This window comes from Toxorhynchites rutilus, chromosome 2 (genome assembly GCF_029784135.1).
Source record: "Toxorhynchites rutilus septentrionalis strain SRP chromosome 2, ASM2978413v1, whole genome shotgun sequence".
Taxonomy (NCBI): Eukaryota; Metazoa; Arthropoda; class Insecta; order Diptera; family Culicidae; genus Toxorhynchites; species Toxorhynchites rutilus.
In genome coordinates, this window is record NC_073745.1 from 233,204,818 (window position 1) to 233,226,113 (window position 21,296).

Consider the following 21,296-nt stretch of genomic DNA (forward strand, 5'->3'; position numbering starts at 1 on the left):
ACCGCGACGAAAGGCAAAACATGGTGGGGAAGACGCGAGCCCGGAAGCTGTACACCGAAATGCTGACGAAGCCGCATTGCCTGGTAATGGACGACGAAACCTACGTCAAAGCGGACATTCTTCAGCTGCCGGGCCTGTTGTTCTTCTCCGCAGAGGACAAATTCAGCGTTCCGGAGGAGATTCGCAAGCAGAAACTATCCAAGTTTGCCAAAAAGTACATGGTGTGGCAAGTGATCTGCTCTTGCGGAAAGCGGAGCGCCCCCTTCGTGATGACCGGCACGGTAAACGGGCAGGTTTACCTTAAGGAGTGCCTACAGAAGCGCTTACTACCACTATTGAAGCAGCACGAGGGCCCGACCATCTTCTGGCCGGATCTCGCTTCGTGCCACTATTGAAAGGACGTGTTGGAGTGGTACGAAGCCAACGGGGTCACCTTCGTGCCAAAGGAAATGAACCCGCGCAACGCGCCGGAGCTTCGCTCAATAGAGAAATATTGGGCGATTATGAGGCAGGCCCTCCGGAAGAACCCAAAATTTGTCAAATCGGAGGCGGACTTCAAGAGAAAATGGATTTCTGTTCAAAAAAAAACCACAACCTGACGTTGTACAGAACCTTATGGACGGGTAAAGAGGAAGGTGCGAGCATACGGGCTTGGGCTCGAAGTATGAATAAAAAGAAAATGCCAAAAGTTGTTTGATAGTTTTTATTTTACTGTCTAAAATTTTCAAAAGGATCGGTCTACTGGGCGATTTTCTACAGCGTTTTTTTCGTGACGCAATTTGATGTGACACACCCTTTAAAACCATATGTCTAACACTCCAAAAATATTATTCTCAAAGTGATAATCCACAAATTCACAATCCACAAATCGACCCTTTCCGTTTTTGACGTGGGACTACGTCTAACCGGAGTATAGGGGGGGTAAAATGAAAACCTAAACACAGAACATGCAGGAAAAGTTGAAATATTCCGAATGCTTATAACTCGAACATTTTTTACTAGATCGGAAAGAGGTTTGCATCAATTGATAGGTAATATTCTTCTATTGCAATTAATAAAATGTAATTTTTATAGATAAACAATTGAATAACTGTAAAATGTTAAGCGTTATCTAAACGCCCTAACTGCCTCGTTTTGATTGGCCCGATTTACGGTTTCCCCAACACAGCCATCTAAACCAAGCAGCTTGGGGAAATCGACATTGCAAATACATGAAAGTATGGAGACTTTTGCTCTCATCGAGATGTGTTCCCTAACACAGACTTCAAAACCAAGCAGCGTTGGAGAAATTTGCATTGCAAATACATGAAAGTCGGGGGTATTTTTGTTCCAGCGGAAATGTGTTTCCCTAACACAGACTTTAAATCCAAGGAGGGTGGGGAAATTGATATAGCAAATTCATGCAAGTCGGGGGCAGTTTTGTTCCGGCGATCGAACATGTATTTACATGCAGATGGAACTCATTGAAAATCAGTGTAATTCAGAGCTGCGTGACAAACTTGCTTTCTAATTTAAATTAGTGAGTCAAAGAAAGTACAATTTATATACGTTTATTTTACATTTAATTTTAAAAGTAGTATTGCGGCCCGCGGCTGTGACGAAAAATCTAATTTGGCCCGCGTGATTGTGCACCCGTGGCCGAGTGGTTAGCGTCATAACTAACATGCCGGGTGTTCGGGTTCGATTCCCGTTCTGGTCGGGGGAATTTTTCGTCAAAGAAATTTCCTCCGACTTGCACTGTGATCACGCGTATTCTAGAGCTTGCCACTCAGAATGCATTCAAGGCGTGTTATTTGGCATAGAAATCTTAACTAAGTACTAATAAAAATGACGCAAGTAATACTACGTTGAGACGGCGAAGTTCCTCTAGGAACGTTAGTGCCATTGAAGAAGAAGAAGAAGATTAATTTCAAACATCAATAGAAACCATCGAGAACAGATTGAGGCAAATATACCTAGTTGTGATATGACGGAGAAGGCCCTTTTTTCATCACATCCCCTACTGCATTCAGTTCAACTCTCTCTTACCCTTGCGAATAAACCTGAACCAAGCATGCCTTAGTAGTTGGAGAGTGGAAATGGCCAATTCAACCGATGGATACCGGTGAAATAAATCAGCTGAAATTTACTCCTCTAGGAGTAAACGTTACTCGATGAGTCTGGCCAATCATGACCTACAAGCCAAAAGGATAACTTTTGAACCTACTTTCGAATGATACCAAACCGCTCCCGGAACCACGTCCTGTTCCGCCTGCTTCTCTCCAGTGTTTTATTAATGCACGATGTTTGCTTTACGATTTAATGAGAAATAGCTCAATCTAACCACGAACTAGCTCACTCCGTCGAAATGAGAAACAAATTGGGAGTTTGACTCGGTGAAATAAGAAACGATCGAGATGAAAACTTTTATCACCTCCATCACTATTCTGGCTCCTTTCCCCAGTCTCAACGAGTGAACCCGGGAACTGAAACATTCTTCTGCTAATGGATTGCGTATTTAACTTTCCATTCTGAGCTAGGCGAGTGGTCTGGATTGTAAGCATGCAAGTTTAACAAATTCCCGGTACGTGAGCGGAATACATTTGAATTCGTGTTCGTCCCCAAAGGAGACTATGCGACTATTTGCTTTCGATTTATGGGCTTATCATTTGGACAATCTAAAATTTGGCAATAAAAATAAATAATTGAAATTGTCGGAGTCGCACAGCGTCCTATCCTCTCTGGTTTACAATCCTGTTAAGCATGCCCCCACGTTTAATGCACTGAGCTACGAGATAACTCCACAAAATAAACGGATCGCGAGTCACAGTCCATTGCCAAAATATTTCAATTTGAAATAGGAAAAAGAAGAACCCAGCGTTGAACCTTTCCGTCGACAGCGAGTGAGTGTGGGCCGGTAGCCAAACCAGCGCCATGTCTGAATCGACTCCGCTCCACACGGATGATATAAGCAAGCAGCGCTGGATGTTCAGATACAACCGTGCAACAGAAGGTCTGGGCGAGTGTCGAGTAGGAAAAACCGTGTGGAATAATCTTCTCCTGTGCCGGGGAAGGCCATTTCGGGAAAGTTCAAAGATCAGCAGAAATGTCAGCATTTCTCTACTTGTCTGTTGAATGTTTGATATACACGGCAAGTTGGTACGAGAACGGTTGTAGTGGGAAACCGGATGGCAGAAGGAAACCGCAACCGGATGAATAGAGATGGTAAGCCGATTAAAAGTTTGAAATGGACAGCACCACCCCCCGAAAGAGGAGCGATACATTAGCTGCGCTAAATATGTTCCGGGATCAAAAGTTTCATTGTCGTATTATGCTGAAGTTGATAGTTTCGGTTGAATTTGATGTAATTATTCTGGGAGTTTTTATGCCTTCGGAAAAGAGGCTTGGACGGATCGTTTCATACGTCGGTTATTTTGATACTGTAACTGTAATATTTCATTTTGAAACTGTAACTGTAATATTTCAATTCGACCCGATAGAACTGACAAGATCATCAATTACGCAGTCAGGATTGCATCCACTAATTGTTTCTCCACCATCTACTTCTTCCTCGAAAGTACATGATACTTCAGGAAATACGTTCCTCCAATCCATCAGAAATTTAACGAGAATTTAAAACAGGAGGACGATGAGGTTCATTAATATTCAAGAGATGCCAATCGATTATTTTTGGTAATTTAAATGCTTTTTCAAGCCATAAAACCAGATTGTTTTATTGTATTTGGTTTAGTTGAGTAAATAATACAGTTTGAAATTCACATCGACTGCGTACTGTATCAATTATATGATTTCATTTCATTATTAAATTGTTCAATCATAGCGGACCAAGTTTCAGAAAAATATTTTTCGGTTCAGCTAGAGTGGACCTAGCACACATTGCCAATCGTGAAACTCTCTTGATTGACCTTAAAGAGGTTTTTTTGTAATAATATAACTTAATGATCTTGTTAAAAAGTAACTGAGAACCGTAGAAAAACAATTGGAGAGAATGATTGATTACTATTAAAACTACATAGCTTCATACTTTGATTTCGGTTTACTCGAAATCATAATTATGTTACTTAGTCCGGTCTGACTGAACACCGACCAATTGTCTTGTCTCTTCAGAACGGCTGGGGGATTTTTCGTCAAAGAATTTTTATTCTGACTTGCATTCTAAAGCTTGCCACTAAGAGTACATTCAATGCGTGTTGCTTGTCATAGAAATCTCAACTATGTTCTGATAAGAATGACGCAAGTGATACTACATTGAGAATGCGAACGTTAGGAACGTTAAAATCATTAAAGAAGAAGATGAAGAGCGTCGATTATTGTTTCTTCCTCGAATCACAATTTCTCGCGTCGCTGTGCAGTTGTCTACCATAATTCCAGCAATATCTACAACAACATGGGCATTGGATCTACACACGTGCTCTCAGGCTAGTATTTTATCATAATTGATGCCAATAACTTGATTGTCACCGTTCAATCCGAGCATGTGTAATTAAAAGAATTCCAATAATTTATTGTGCTCATTCAGAAAGAATTCCGATCCGATTCTACGGCGATGCGCCTGGCCTAAAGCTGGGATTACTTGCGCATGTACTAATGAAGGTTCGATGAAGTGAACGTAGCGCAACCTGTTATTCTACAAAGTAAATAAATTCGTTCTATTTAAAAAACAAACATTAGGAGTTATATGTATTCCTTGAAGTCAAATTTAAGAAAAAATACGAAAAATAATCGATTTTTATATATACAGCCATTCCATGCCAAACCGATATAGTGGTACTCGGATATTCGTGAAAAGTGGTATATTTGTTAGGGTGGTTCGAAAATCAACTTTTTCCCTTTTTTTTTTTTCAAAAATGACCTTTTTCAAAAATTCATAACTATTAAACTACTAGAACAATTTAGATGATCGATACTGCATACTAAACTGTATATAATCGAATCGTGTATATCATCGAGTCAAAAAAAAAATATTCGAATATAAAAGAGGAGTTTGATTCTTAATTCTTCCCCTTAAAATCAGAAAACACCTTTCTCACATGAAAAAAATAAATTTATCCAGATTCTCTCATCTTAAAAATTTATATTAAACTAGATTGTTTATAAAGGTTGACGGCGCCAGTGGTTGTGTGGTTAGCGTAACAGCTTCACAATCCGATCGGCCTGGGTTCAATCCCAGCTGGCGTCGTTGGGATTTTCTGAGGCGAAAAATCTCTGGTTACGTCTTCCTTCGGAGGGGAAGAAAAAGAAGTTGGCCCGGCTCATGAGTTGTTGAGTCTGATAGGTAGGAACAGGTGAAGTCGCCTCCCTGATGTCGGTGATTGGCACTGAAGTGGCGAAAATAGGCCGACGAAAAATAAGCGAAGATAAAAAAAATAAAAAAAATAGATTGTTTATATCTGTTGGGAATGGCTCGGAAGCGGTCGGATATCACTTCAACTTCACTTTGGTTTAAAATTCATAATCTATTCAGGAATATTCAGGAATACAATTGCGCAAACAATTCTCAATTCAATTTATTCTATTGGTCGGGATTCACCAACTACAAAAACTATTCTGCTATATTTCAATAAGCTTTCATTCCTTTTATCAGCTTTTTCCCTATCTGTGTTATAAAGCTTAACTATGTGTGTGTGTATTCTATTTGCCTATATTTTATGGCATGTGAGCCGAAAGAGGGGAAACTGACAGCATCCTCGTTTCTGCCTCACTCTAACTATGTTGTGACAGAAGGATGTTCACAGTTGACTTATTTCATAGCACACAACATCGCCGCCACCTTGAAATATAAAATTTCAACTACACCTAAATCCCTACGTTCTTCTGTCATTTGCTAAGTTGGTTTTGTTTACATTTATGTACACTGGACTAAGTCGCTTGTCGCGAGTGCTGTAATTGCGATGTGGAATAAGGTGATTATTTCTACGATGGATTGCTGCTATCTTCATGTGGCAGCAAACATATTTTGGTGATAGGACGCTTGATGATTCCATTAGATGTCTTCAAGGTAAGTACTCTGATCAATTTATCCTTCCCTGGGTGGATGTCTAATATTCTTGCTAACGACCATTTTACAGGATGCTGCATTTCATCGACGAGAACAACAAGTCGACCTGGGTAAAATTCGTGGTTTGGACGGTTGTGGGTGGTGCATCGCTGCAATTCCTGCAGGTATTCTGTGCTCCAGTGATGCCAGAACTGTTGATAAGTACGTTGTAGTGCCTGATAGTGATCCAATTTATTTAACTGAATATTTCTAACGTCGATTTCAGGCAATGATTGCATCGATGAGCCGATGAGGAAATGACCGGGTGTCAGACAGGCCAGGTCATTTGGATCTTCCGAAAGCGGTACGAATGGGCGAGAATTCATCGAGGCTTCAATCTGCGTGAGGATGGTGCTGAGGTCTTCGAAGGAGAGTCGGGCGTTCAACAGTTGACGGTGCAGGTGTTTCTTGGCCACCTTAACTGCGGCCTCCCATAGGCCACCGAAGTGGGGTGCTCTCGGCGGACTGAAGTGCCATATGATTCCTTCGTTGGCGCAGAATGATTGAATGTTGTTGTTTTCTCGCTGTGTTGTTAACATTATGTACAGTTCCATGAGCTCATTATGAGCTCCGACGAAATTCTTTCCGTTATCCGAAAACAATTGTCGGGGTTGTCCTCTGCGTGCGATGAAGCGTCTTAGTACTGCCAGGAAAGCTTGCGTGGATAGGTCGCTAGCTAGTTCGATGTGGACCGCTTTGGTGCTGAAGTATATAAATATGCAGATGTATGCTTTGGTTGCGGCTGCCTTTCGATGTACGGGTTTCAGGTATACAGGACCTGCGTAGTCCACTCCAGTTACGGTGGATGGTCTGCTCGGTGTGATTCGGGATACTGGTAGCTGACCAATTTGTTGGTTCGCGGGAACGGGACTGGCTCGGGCGCAGCGAAAGCATTTTCGAATCACGCTTCGAATTAATCGTCGTCCATTGATGGGCCAATACCGTTCTCGAATCACAGATAGCGTGTGACGGCCGCCACCGTGAATGAGTTTGAGGTGATAGTGCTTTGCGTTTAGGTAAGTATAGGGATGGGAAGCGGGCAGAAGGGCTGGATGTTTTTGAATATATGATTGTGTCGACAAATTTACAGCCCTATTCTGTATTCCGACGGATTTACATTTCGTTCGAAACCGTTATTTCGTTCGAGTTTTAATTTCGCATTCCCTATTTCGAACGTTTTGCCCATTCAATGTTTGAAGAGAAACAGATCGAACGAAATGCAAAAACAACTCGAACGAAATACAGAATGGAATTTTATCAAGTCGTTCGAAATATTTTGACTCGATCGAAATGCAGAATAGGGGTGTTAGTCTCCCTCCCACTCTGATAATGCCGTCAGGGTCTATGAAAGGGTTTAATAGGCGGATTACAGAATGCCTTGAAACTGCATTGCCTTTTGACGTGGGACTACGTCTAACCGGAATATATGGGAGGGTAAAATGAAAACATAAACACTGAACATGCAGTAAAAAATGCAAGATTTCGAATGCTTATAACTCGAACATTTTCTACTGAATCGGAAAGATATTTGCATCAATTGATAGGGAATATTTCTACGCATCTATCGCAATTAATAAAGTGTTATTTTCCATTAGGTAAATAATTGAATAACTGTAAAATGTTAAGCGTTATCTAAACGCCCTTACTGCCTCGTTTTGATTGGCCCGCTTTACGGTTTCCCCAACACAGACTTCAAAACCAAGCAGCCTTGGGGAAATCGGATATGTAAATACATGAAAGTAGGGGGAGCTTTTGTTCCCACCGCAAAGTGTTTCCTTAACACAGACTTCAAATCCAAGGAGCGTGGGAAAATTGGCATTGCAAATACATGCAAGTCGGGGGTATTTTTGTTCCAACTGAAATGTGTTTCCTTAACACAGACTTCAAATCCAAGGAGCTTGGGAAAATTTGCATTGCGAATTCATGCAATCGGGGGCAATTTTTGTTCCGATTGAAATGTGTTTCCCTAACACAGACTTCTAATCCATGGAGCGAGGGGAAATTGGCATTGCAAATACATGCAAGTCGAGGGCATTTTTGTTCCGACTAAAATATGTTTCCTCAACACAGGCTTCAAAACCAAGGTGTCTAGGAAAATTGGGATTGCAAATTCATGCAGGTCGGAAGTATTTTTGTTCCGACTGAAATCGGATTACCTATAAATATAAAGACTTCTAAACCAAGGTGTCTTTTGTACTCGCATACCTTTGTGCAGACTAGAATGCGTTACCCTAACACGCGGCCTTATTCTGCGTGGCGTGTGAGGTGAGATGACAATTGTCACTTATGTCACGCGATTCCACCAGGCGTATGCCGTGAGAAATCTCACTTGAATGAACTCTCACTTTCGGCCTGATTCTGCGTGGCGTGTGAGGTGAGATGACAATTGTCACTTATGTCACGCGATTCCACAAGGCATATGTGTGATAATCCTCACTTGAATGAACACAAATGAACTCTCACCGTATTCCCGCTGTTAATCTAGGTGAAGATTGTCACATGAACTGGGATTTCTAGGTGACAATCGTCGATATGCGAAGAGGTGTCGACAGCGCCAATCAAAACAAAAATGGAAGTGAAACAGTAAGCATCGTTTTCGTTCTCAAAGAATAGATTGTACTGGTATGGTGTATTAATAAATCCAATTTATCTTTGAATTCCAGAGTGCGTGTGACTAACTGCAAGCAGTTTGAACTTCTTGTGGCCCGGATGGAAGCACATCCTGCGGTGGCAAGGGGAGTAATGTTTTGTCAAGCTTCGCGCATAACCAAGGAGCGTTATACGGAAATTTGGAAGGATCTGGCCAACGGCTTGAATAGCCTCGGTCCCCCAACGAGGTCGGTCCATGAATGGCAGAAAGTAAGCTGTCGAAAAGAAGTTAAGCATAAGTAGTAAATCTCTTAGTAATCAATCATTTTGACGTAGGACTACGTCTTTCATTTCTATACCGGGGTGTAAAATCAAAGTTTCGAAAACGAAAGCGTTACGCCGGAGACCGAGATTTTGAGCGTTAATAGCTCCTAAACAACTGAACGAAATGGTATGATAAACACTTCATTCGAAAGATAAAATGTCTACGCGTTCTATACTTGTTACTTTCTGATCCAAAAACTTGTTTCAATAGTCTTAAAATTGCTTTCAAAACAGGCTATTGAAATCACCAATCGGTAGAAAAGCGAGCGCCGCTCGGAAATCCACTCAGTTCAAATTGAACAGCGATTGGAGCATGTTGTCGCTGTTGTGGTGAAGCTCTTCGTTTATCATGAAAGCGCGGATGAACGGTGTCGCCAAGAGACTGTTTGTGCACCTTAGGCCAGAAAAGAATCCATCAGGAGGAGAGTGATGCCACAAACGGTTCCCCGGGAAGATCTCGAAGCAGCCGCTACACACACACATACACGCGCGGAATTCTTTCCATTCGGATGCAATTCAGCATCGAGAAAGATCCAGGAAATAATCTGCCAGTTCCTCTGGGAATTTAAAAATACATTCATGTGAAAGAGTTTATTTGAATGTTTTCTATCCATGTAACACTGTGACCAAATACATTTGGTTTTGTGATTTTTCAATCAATCGCAATTAACAGGATAGCTTCTGAAGATTATTCTTCCCCATCAGTAGGATATTTCCGTATCCAATATTGTATGCGCCCACAATCGATTATTGCTCAGTCGCCGAAAGTTCCGAGCTCAGAGAGTTCATTCCCCTCTAGTTTGCCTTCCAAATTGCCATCGTAAACCACGCCTTCTCTCGATTCAATCACGCACAAAAAGCATACTTAAGCGATATTCTGGTGGTGAGACGCATTAATTTTTCGTGAGGACATCGACAAGACAACATCGTTGCTGAGGGTGCTGGTCGACGAAGGATCGAGATCTGCTCTGAAAATCAAACAGTTTGTTTGAAACTGTGAGGGAGCACAGAGAAGCCGATCCTTCAGGAGAAGAGAAGGTGACCATCGAAGTAACCGCTACACACACACATACACGCACGGAATTCTTTCCGTTTGGATGCCATTCAGCATCGAGAAAGATCCGGAAAATAATCTGCCAGTTCCTCTGGGAATTTAAAAATACATTCATGTGAAAGAGTTTATTTTAATGTTTTCTATCCATGTAACACTGTGACCAAATACATTTGGTTTTGTGATTTTTCAATCAATCGCAATTAACAGGATAGCTTCTGAAAATTATTCTTCCCCATCAGTAGGATATTTCCGTATCCAATATTGGATGCATAAAACCTTGTGCCTCCAACGTAACGCTCTCGTTTTCGAAGTCCCCCAAATATTCATTCATTCAGATTCAACTTCAAACAAATGATCTCTAAATCAACGATAGTCCTACGTCACCCTTGCGGTTATACCATAGATATAACCCACTTCCTGTTTTTTATTGGAATTTTCCAGGTTTGGACAGACTTCAAGCTGAAGGTGAAACGCAAGCTCACCCATAATAAGCGCGAGACAGAAGCGACTGGTGGAGGGCCCAACCAAACGATGCTTTTAACATCGATAGAGGAAGCGGTAGTTAATCTGTTGTCTCTCAATCGGGCTATTGACCAATCTGGCAAGTATTTTCATTTGATGAAATAAATTTTTTTTCTATAATATATCTATTGCATAGGTCCTGTATTTGGCCTACCCATTCGCGAGTCATCATCACCGAACAACACTCTAGAAGGCCTGATGATCAAGCCAACACCAGAACAGGAATTAAACGATATTGAGAATGCAGGGAGTAGCAACGACGGCCAAAACAAACGAAAACGTACACTACGCCATACTCTACAGGATACAGACAACCGTCTCAATATGCTAGAAAAACAGACAAAATTTCTGAAGCAAATGGCCGAAAATTCTGCAGAAACCGCCCGATACACGAAGAAAATATTCAAGCTGAAGGAAGAGGAGGTCAAGGAAAATCAGGCGTACAGACTACGGAAGGAAAAACAAAGACAGGATGAGCTGCAATACAATTTACAGTTGCTAGCATATAAGGAACGAAAACTTAATCTACTTGAACGTCAAGTAGGACAGAAAAATGATTAATATATAAAATAAATTTAAAAACACTTGGGTTTCTTTACATTCTATTTTGTATCTATTTATTTTATTAAAATCCTCTTATGTCTTCGTAGCTACAGAAACAAGTAAAAATATGCAGTAAAACAAGTTTACAAAGTTGGTTGTCTTAACTTAAAACAAAAGTCAATTTTTAAAAAGCTATAATAATTTTAAGCGATTGAGTTCATTATTTGTTGCCGAATGTCATTGGCTGATAAGTTAACTGCATCACTTGGCGTGGCATCGATGACTTCATTATTTACTATCGGCAGCCAATTTTGTTCATCAATCGGTACATTGAATTGCAGTCGAAGATTGTGTAAAGCACAACACACGTTCACAATTCGGGCTGCTTTCTCTGGCTTGTAGTGCAGCTGACGAGCGCCTAAAGTGCATCGAAAAACGTTTTTCAGCACTCCGATGGTTCTCTCTACAATCATCCTTGTTTTCGAATGCATCTCATTAAACTTAGTTTGCCTTTGTGAACTTGGTGTGCTGATAGAAGTGCGAAAGGGTGTCACTAAGTAAGGTTTCAAAGGATACCCTGCATCTCCTGTAATCAAATATTTGTGTGTACAAAACATAATTTGAAAATACAAGTTCTCACCTAAAAGCCACGTATTTCTTTCGCCATTTTGGAACCTCTCATTAAGCATGGCATCTAAAGGTCTTTTATTCCAGATGAACGAATCATGGTTAGAGCCTGGGTTGTTGGCATCCACGTAACGAATCATGTGCTTATGATCACAGACCTACAAGTAAAAATAAATAACATAGATATAAACATTGTGCAAAGATAATAAATATGCAAATGTTATGAAAAGTATAAATCTTCTTTAAAACAAACAACAAAGGAAAGAATACATACCAGCATGACGTTCAAACTGTGAAATCCTTTCCTGTTATAATAAAGATGCTGCAAATCAGCACTAGGGGAAATAATCCGAATGTGTGTACCGTCTACACATCCTATTACACCTGGGAATCCGGTTTTCTCGTAGAAAGCAAGTTTGATTGCATTTATTTCCTCCTCATTCATAGGAAACTGTATGGCAGTCGGACAAACTTCACGTTCTAAAACGGCAATTATCGACGATAAAGCGTTCGATAGTGTAGGTTGTGCCATTCCTGCAAACAAATCATTTCCTACGCCCTTCTGATAACCACCTTCAGCAAAGAATCTCAATGCTGCTGATAGCTTTGTTATTGGAAGCACCGATGAAGATCCAGAAGTCACTCCTAGTTTGCCCTCAACTATGTTGAGCAGATGCCTGAAGAGATCTTTCGAGACGCGGAAATATTTTACAAACCTGTAATGAGAACCAGATTGGAAATCATTTCATTCAATTTAAATAAAAAAAACAAACTTACGCATCGTGTGGTATTTCAAGAGGATTACTTTTGTCTCTTAATTTCCGCCGTTCCAGTCGCACAAGTGTAGCGTTGTTTTCGTTATCACTCTCGTCATCACTCAACCAAAAATCAAAGGAAATCATATCGAAAAGAAATAAAACCAATTTCAAATAGATACGGGAAAACAACTTAGTAAAACAACAACAACGACAATAACAGTAGTAAATATATGATTCAGGGATGCCAGATTTTTTGTTTCATATGTAAGTGATGAAATTCTGAAAAATCTGTAAATATGTGCTAATGTCGCCAAAACTGGCCAGTTTCGTTTACCATTTGTAACCAATAATATGTCGTCACTATTTTAGCGAGCCTGATCGAGAATAAAAGGCTGTGACAATAGTAAAATGTCTGAAAATTCATGAACATCTCTCTCACCTATCTAAAATGAACCTCTCACGGCATCCGATACGACTGTAGGAATAGAGTGAGGAAAGTTGCGTGATGGTGATGTGACAATTGTCATCTCACCTCACACGCCGCGTAGAATCAGACCGTTTATTCCCGCTCTCAAATATACGTGACGATTGTCACATGAACTGGGATTTCTAGGTGACAATCGTCGACATGTCTTGAGGTGTCGACAGTGCATGAAAACAAATGAAAAATTGAAGAGGAATAATAAGTGTTTTTTGGGTCGTATAGAATCGATAGTAATGGTATTATATGTATCAATAAATTCAATTTATCTTCAATTTTCACAGTACGAGAGACAAATTGCAAGTAGTTTGTTTTTTTTTGTTGTGAAAGCGGTAGTGAGTCTGTTATTCCTCAATTGGACGAATAAGCACACCGAAATTATTTTCATTTCATGAAATCTATTTATTTTCTCTAAAATGTATCTATCACATGGATCTTGTGTTTCATCTATCTATCCGCGAGTCATCGTCACCGAACTGCATATCCATTTCAGAAGCCGTGGTATATGCCCGAGCCGGAGCCAGAGCAACAATTTAACACTGAGAGTGCAGAGAGCAGCAGCAACTACGACCAAAACAAACAAAAATGCTAAACTTTACAGGATGCAATCAACTGTTTCACCAAATCTAAATCAAATACCTGCAAATTCGGCAGAATGTCCTGATACACTAACAACAGGCCAGGTTAAATCAGATCTATAGATACGGTACTGACTGCAGCAAAACAAATATCTGACCTCTCTGAGCGAAACAAATAAAATTCTGGGATGCCAGATGTTTTTTCTCAAATATATGCGATAAAAATTTGAAATATTTGTAAATATGTGCTAATGTCTGACATACTGACCAGCTTCGTTTATCATATGGAATCAATAATGTTTTGTCACTATTTTAAATAGCCTGCAGCAGGAATAAAAGGTTGTGATAAAAGTTAAATGTCTGCAAATTCGTGAACACATGTGCGAATGTGGCATCTTTGATCAGATTTGGCAACCAGCAGAATGAACGCCTTGTCACTTGCTGTTCATCCTCTCACATACATCAAATGAACCTCTCACGGCATCCGAAACGACTGTAGGAATAGAGTGAGGAGAGTTGCGTGATGGTGATGTGACAATTGTCATCTCACCTCACACGCCGCGTAGAATCAGGCCGACGGTCTTCTAAACTTAGGTATCTGGTAAGATCGTGCAGACACTAGAGACATTGCATTTGTTCAAATTTTTTCTCACAACGCAAATATATTGAATCCAATTGAATTCGGAAATTGTTCCATTCAATCAATACAAACAAATGATTACTAAGCTAGGGTAGTCCCACGTCAACCTTGCGGTAATATCATAGATATAACCCACTCATTTTTTTGAGATCTTTTATCTCCTCTAGGAACGAATCGTATTGCGCTAAGCGTAACAGGTAAGTATTTGCCATGGTAAGTTCTGCTTCTGTGAGTGCTGTGTTTTGGGTTGATTCGACTGGGGGCTGCGTGCGGGTTTTGTTTCGTGAATTTTTTGAAAAACGTAGACAATATGCTACGACGTGAACAAGGCGGTTATAGGATGAATATCGATTAAATATTTCGTTGACTGAGGACTCTACTCTTGCTGCTACTGTGATAACTCTTCGGCGCTCTTTTCCGTCGTCTGGATATTCGCTGATTTGGGTGGAGGGTCTAAATGATTCAGGCTTGGAAAGCCATTCAGGACCATGTGTCCACGTATGGCTGGCGAGGAAGTCTTCAATGTTCATTCCACGTGATACCTTATCTGCCGGATTTTGCTTTCCAGGAACGTGTTTCCAAGTGGAACCGTGCGTAGCTGATTGGATGTCGGATACACGGTTGGCCACGAAGGTTTTCCAATTGTTAGGAGGTGATTTACATACATCGAGAATGTTGGATGTCCATTTGCGGGGATTGAATCCTCCTTTAGCCAGTAGTTCATTAAGTTCACTTCTCAATTGGATTGCTTCTTCTATCGACTGAGCTCCGCCAATGAAGTCGTCGACATAGAAACCCTTTCTGATAGCTTTATCAGCAAGCGTATAATTTGCACCTTCATCATCAGCTAGTTGGATTAACGTTCGCGTGGCAAGGAACGACGATGGAGTTAGACCATAGGTCACGGTTTGGAGTTCAAATGTCTGGATGGGATCGCTTTCTTCAAAACGCCAAAGTATGCGTTGGAACGGAGTATCGTCGGAGTGTACCAGTACTTTTTTTTTATCTTCGCTTATTTTTCGTCGGCCTATTTCCGCCACTTTAGTGCCAATCACCGACATCAGGGAGGCGACTCCACCTGTTCCTACCTATCAGACTCAACAACTCATGAGCCGGGCCAACTTCTTTTACTTCCGCTCCGAAGGAAGACGTAACCAGAGATTTTTCGCCTCAGAAAATCCCAACGACGCCAGCTGGGATTGAACCCAGGCCGATCGGATTGTGAGGCTGTTACGCTAACCATACAACCACTGGCGCCGTCGTACTTGACGATACATTTTCTCTATGTCGGCCACTATACCGATAGGAAATGTGCGGAATCGTAGTATTATGGATAGGAGATCATCTTACACAATTGGACCTACTAGAAGCGCTTCGTTTAGAGAATATCCGCTGGAGGTTTTAGCGGAACCATCGAATACGACTCCCGTCTTCGTAGTAGTGCTGGAGTCCTTGATTACAGGATGGTGAGGGAGGTAGCAGTTTCTGGAGGAATTTTCATTGGAAATTGGACGCATGTGGCCAAGGGAAACGTATTCATTCATAAATTCGCAGTATTCGTGTTTAAGCTCAGGATTTTGATGCAATCTCTTTTCCAGATACTTCAGTCGTCGTATAGCAGCGGATTTTGATTCACCAATCTTATCGTTAAAGTCGGAATGTCGAGGGAGGCGCACTATGTATCGTCCACAGTGGTTTCTGGAAACAGTAGCTGAGTATTGTATTTCGCATTCGTTCTCTTCTTTGGAATAAATGAATTTCTTGGGCACCTCCTCGATTTCCCAAAATCTCTCCATGCTTTCTCAAGAGATACAAGCGACACCGCTGTTGTGGAAGGTGGAATTTCGTCAGCAGATCCGGGAATGTCCGCACTACCTGAGACTATCCAACCAAAGACACTTTCGACAAGCAGTGGAAGGGATTTCGAAAGCTGAATCTTTGTAGCGGTCTTAAAACAAGAAAAGAAATGTTCGTTTCCAATTATCATGTCTATTCCTGAGCATTTGTGGAAAGTAGGATCAGCGAGGAATAGATTTTTCGGAATGTTCCAATTTGTTATGGAAACATTTTTGGTGGGTAAACTGGACGTTACTTTTTCCAGTATGAGGAAATCTACGTCTAACTCGAAATTCTCTTTCCGAGATCGTATTTGCGTTGAAACAGAATCACGTGCTTGCTGTGGCTAATCGCCCACGCCGTGGATCATTACGTTCACCTTCTTCCGCTTCAGTCGTAAAATTTGGGCCATTCTTTCAGAAAGGATGTTTGGTTGGGACGCTGAATCAAGCAATGCGCGTGCTAGATGCTCTTTTCCATAGCGATCGACGATAACAAGTACTACAGTCAACATAAAAATGTTTCTACTACTGGCATGCGGAGGAAAGCTGCGTACTTCAGCGGAATTATTCGTTGCAGCAGTGGCTGAGAGAATTGCATTCTCATCGGAGGTTGTGACGTTCGTTTGAGCATATGCTCTGGGAACACTTCTGGAAGTGGACGGAATCTGATCGTTGGAATCTTCAGTGAAAGCAGGATGCAGAAGCGTGTGGTGACGTTTCTTGCAAATTCGGCAACTAAAGTTGGACGTGCATTGTCTTGCAAAATGATTGGTACGGAAACAGTTAATGCAGATGCGTTTGGAGTTCACTAACTTCAATTTGTCAACGGTGGACATTCGTGCAAATTTATAGCACTTCACAAGAGGATGACGTTGATCGCAGGCATAACACTTCATCGGAACTTCATCAACGGCAGCATTGGAAAATACTCTAGTGTGGGTGAACGATTTTAGAAGCGGATCATAACTGGCGGAAACTTTCGGTGAATGTTGGTTGTTGACGGATATTGATTCCAGTACACGCATGCGACGTTGGAGAAAATCAATCAAACATTGGTAGGTTGGTTTTTCTAATGTAGAAGCGTGATCCTCCCACGCTTTCAATGTCTCATCATGGAGGCGCGTACATAAAAGATGCTCCAGTATAGCACTCCACGAGTCAGTTGGCTCACCCAATTGCCCCAAAATTTTAACGTGTCTTTCAAAATTGTCCACAGTATCATGTAAAATTGAAGCAGATTCCTTCTTCATACGGGAACCGTCAAACAAAGCTTGAAGGTGACGCTTTTTGAGTAAATACTCATTAGCGTATCGCTTCACAAGCGCTTCCCAGGCGAGTGGATAATTCGCAGCACTTATACTAATCGACTCAATCAACTGAGCCGCCTCGCCTTTTACAGCAGCCCGCAAATAATGAAATTTTTGTATTTCAGCTACCTCAGGATTAGCATGGATCAATGCAAGGAATGTATCGTGGAAGGCTAACCAATCATTATAGTCACCAGCAAATTCTGGCAATGAAATCGTAGGCAGTTTCAGACCCTGGAGAGTGGATGTGTGTAGGTTACGAGGGAGATTGTCGTGTGGATTTATAGGAGTTAGTTTTGATAGAAGAAAGGATTTTATTCTGAATAGCACAGTTTCATAGGTTTCTCGAGTGTTCGAATTGCTCATCATTTCTTCTTTCAGCCCTTGCCAAATCCTGTTCAGATTTTCTAATCTGACGGCGACCTCAAGCATGTCCCGTTCCTCGATGAACTGGTCCATAACATTCCTCGATCGTTCCAACGATGACAGTAGAACTCTTCGATGGGAATTCAAAGAGCTTCTTAACTGCTGGGTGTCCTCCATTTTGATGAGGTGGAAGACAACGGCGATGATGAATCGATGCAATAAATATCTGGCGGAAAACAAAAGACCAGGAAGCACTGGAAACTCGCAATAAATCTCTTGGAAAGGTGCTCACCTGACCAAGGCAAAGCTATGCCTTGTACAAATTACAATTCAGCAGGTCACACAACTCCTCAACAGCTTAATTTGGGATTTCTCTCGATGATACGTTGGAACTGGAATCTCCTAGGAATTTCAATCCAGCAGGACGATTTCAATTTGCTCACGAACGGCTAGGATCCTCACTCACAGCAATAACGCACTCGATGAAATTCAATTGGACTCGGAATTCAAATCTGGGAAATTCAAAAGACCAGGAAGCACCGACAAATTTGGATGGGTCACTTGGAAAGGTGCTCACCTGACCAAGGCAATTTTCGTGCCTTGTATCAATCAAATTGCTGGATCGGAAAATATTCGCACAAATTTCAGCGGTAATTCAAAATTGCTCGCGCACAGTATAACGGATGGGAAAATTCACTGGAATTCACTAAAATTTGACCACAATCCTGGTCACGGAACCAAAAAATGTTGGGAATGGCTCGGAAGTGGTCGGATATCACTTCAACTTCACTTCGGTTTAAAATTCAAAATCTTTATTCAGGAATACAATCACGCGAACAATTCTCATATCAATTTATTCTATTGGTCGGGATTCACCAACTACAAAAACTATTCTGCTATATTTCAATAAGCTTTCATTCCTTTTATCAGCTTTTTCCCTATCTGTGTTATAAAGCTTAACTATGTGTGGGTGTGTATTCTATTTGCCTATATTTTATGGCATGTGAGCAGAAAGAGGGGAAACTGACAGCATCCTCGTTTCTGCCTCACTCTAACTATGCTGTGACAGAAGGATGTTCACAGTTGACTTATTTCATAGCACACAACAATAACAACATAGCAACAACAATAAGCTTTCTAACCGCTCTACAATTTTTTTCTTTGACACCCAACTTCTATCTTTCTTAATTTGGCTGCAATATCGATATGAACAATTCCTGGTGAAAATTAAATCAAAATCTTCAAAAATCGCGATTCTTACCCCACTGTACATGTAATAGCCACTTAAATTCTGCCTTAATGTTGGTTACATTTCTTCTTGAAAAAAGTCATATTTTAAATATAAAAAAAAATCCAAACTGTATATAATCGAGTCCAAAATTGTATATAATCGAATCACATAATCGAGTCTGTATATAATCGAGTACGACCTGTATCAAATTAAAGCCAATAGTCTTTCTTGAAAAAAAAATTGTTGTATTTTGATTTTTTATTTATTGGTTGTATTTGATGTTTGTGGTTTTCATGGCTTTGGGCTAGAGGGCACTATATTTTTAAATCTAACCGATGGTCCGAAAACTCATTTTTCCCCTTTGGTCAAAAACTGACTTTTTTCAAAAACTCATAACTTTTTAACTACTACACCGATTCAGATAATCGACATATCAAATTGAAACCAATGATCTATTCATATTTGAAAAAATATAAACACTAGCGAAAACATTGTGTTTTAGTCGCATAAATCTAGTCAATTCAGATAGGAATATTGAACGGAGACTGAAAACAAGTTAACTTTGGAAAATCATAAACAAGAACGAAAAAAAAAGACACATCACTAATTTTAGGATTCTTTTACGTAAATAAAGACTCAGCTTTTAAGAAAAAATATAAAACATATATAGCGCTCTCTATCTTTAACCGAGTAAACTTTAAAAACAATACAATCAATAATTACAAAAACAAAACAAATTTTTTTTCGCACGTGTGATATTTTTCTAAGAAGGCCAGCTCATCGGGTTCAGTTTGATATATCGATCATCTTAATCGGTTCAGTATTTCACAAGTTTTATTTTTTTGTGATAGAAAAAAGGGTGAAAAAGATGATTTTTTTTTAAAAATCATAACTTAAAAACATCTCTGATTTTTTGATATGTTATGTGAAAATACTTCAGCCTTCCAGGAAAATTATAAAAATACACTCGACAAAAAAAGGAACAGAGTGCGAAGTCGGATTTGTGAGTATTGACATGCTTTAACTTCGTGAAAATCAACGCATATCGATGGGATGCGCATCATTTTGAAGCTACAACTTTCAGGTATTAGAATGTTTTATGAACATATTTTTATCTTGGTGTGTGTAGGTGTAGTGAGCAACAATATCTGGAAGAAATGAAAAATCGATTATTCTTTGTTTTATCAAAAATATTCTGGACTAACACAATTTTTTGCCAATCAACTCAACAGCAAATACAATTAACTTTATTAACGAGCTTTCATTTGATTCCAAGAACGTTCCTGTAGGACCTTCCCACACAAAGATATTTCAGTTTGAATGAAAAATTACCACTTTGTCTTAGATGATGGATAATTCAATAAACACCGCAAACATTCGTGAACGTTTCTTATTGATATGTTCAGCCGTTTTTTCTAGCCAATGTTTCAAAGTTTGGAGTAAGCTAGAAGAGCATTTAATCGCAAATCGTATCAGAAGCACAAAATCCTACGCGACTCTCAGTACGAACTATTCGTAACTTTCGGTTTCATGCGTTTGTATGTACAAATATTGTAAGGAGTGGTGAATATGTGAATATGTGTAATTATTAATACACATTTCCACACATACACGCACTTTTCACTCACAAACTCATAAAGACGAAAGTCACGAATCGTTCATTCTGGGAGTCGCGTAGGACTTTGTACTTCTTATACGATTAGCGATTAAATGCTACTCTAATTTACTCCAAACTTTGGAAAAGAAAAAACGGCTGAACATATAAATATGAAACGTTCACGGATGATTAGGGAATACATTAGGCAAAAAATCTGCCTGCAAACATTAGAACTTACTGCGATATTTGCAGAAATACAGTGGACTTTGTAAAGCACTAAAAAAAATCCTGTTTTGGCACTTTTTTTTAAATCAATGCAAAGAACTTTTTTTTTCGTTAAAGTAATCAATTATCCTTGTGCAAAATTTATTGGAGTTTTCAAAACTGTCTTTCGATTTGCGGTGCGATGGTTATTTATTGAATTATTCATTATCAAAGACGAAGGGATAATTTTTCATTCAAACTTAAATATCTCTGTGTGGGAAGGTCCTACAGGAACGTTCTAGGAACCAAATGAAAGCTGGTTAATAGGGTTAATTTCATTTGCTGTTGAGTTGGTTAGCACAATTTTTTGTCCAGAATATTCTTGAAAAAACGAAGAAAAATCGAAACATTCTAATACCTGTTGAAGCTTCATAATGATGCGCATCCCATCGATATTGTGCTCCCGTGGCCGAGTGGTTAGCGTCATAACTAACATGCCGGGTGTTCGGGTTCGATTCCCGTTCTGGTCGGGGGAATTTTTCGTCAAAGAAATTTCCTCCGACTTGCACTGTGATCACGCGTATTCTAGAGCTTGCCACT

At 40.2% G+C, this 21,296-nt stretch overlaps 2 protein-coding genes across 5 annotated transcripts in view; both read right to left on the minus strand.

The window, feature by feature from the left end:
* LOC129769096 (sodium channel protein 60E) overlaps positions 1 to 21,296 on the minus strand; it is a 449,000-nt gene that overhangs the window by 319,153 nt on the left and 108,551 nt on the right. The window lies entirely within an intron of this gene.
* LOC129769097 (putative nuclease HARBI1) lies at positions 11,164 to 12,818 on the minus strand. Its single transcript, XM_055771126.1, has 4 exons — positions 12,474 to 12,818; positions 11,971 to 12,412; positions 11,710 to 11,854; positions 11,164 to 11,655 (listed from the first exon to the last, which is right to left on the minus strand). The coding sequence occupies exons 1-4, from the start codon at positions 12,596 to 12,598 to the stop codon at positions 11,273 to 11,275; spliced, it is 1,095 nt and encodes a 364-aa protein (XP_055627101.1). The 5' UTR covers positions 12,599 to 12,818; the 3' UTR covers positions 11,164 to 11,272.

Bases quoted from the DNA above. Each gene is read 5' to 3' on its own strand.
- LOC129769097 (XM_055771126.1), bottom strand. From the start codon at position 12,598: ATGATTTCCTTTGATTTTTGGTTGAGTGATGACGAGAGTGATAACGAA. The intron at 12,413-12,473 runs GTAAGTTTGTTT...TTCTCATTACAG, and splicing joins CTTGAAATACCACACGATGC to GTTTGTAAAATATTTCCGCG. The intron at 11,656-11,709 runs GTGAGAACTTGT...ATTTGATTACAG, and splicing joins AAGAAATACGTGGCTTTTAG to GAGATGCAGGGTATCCTTTG.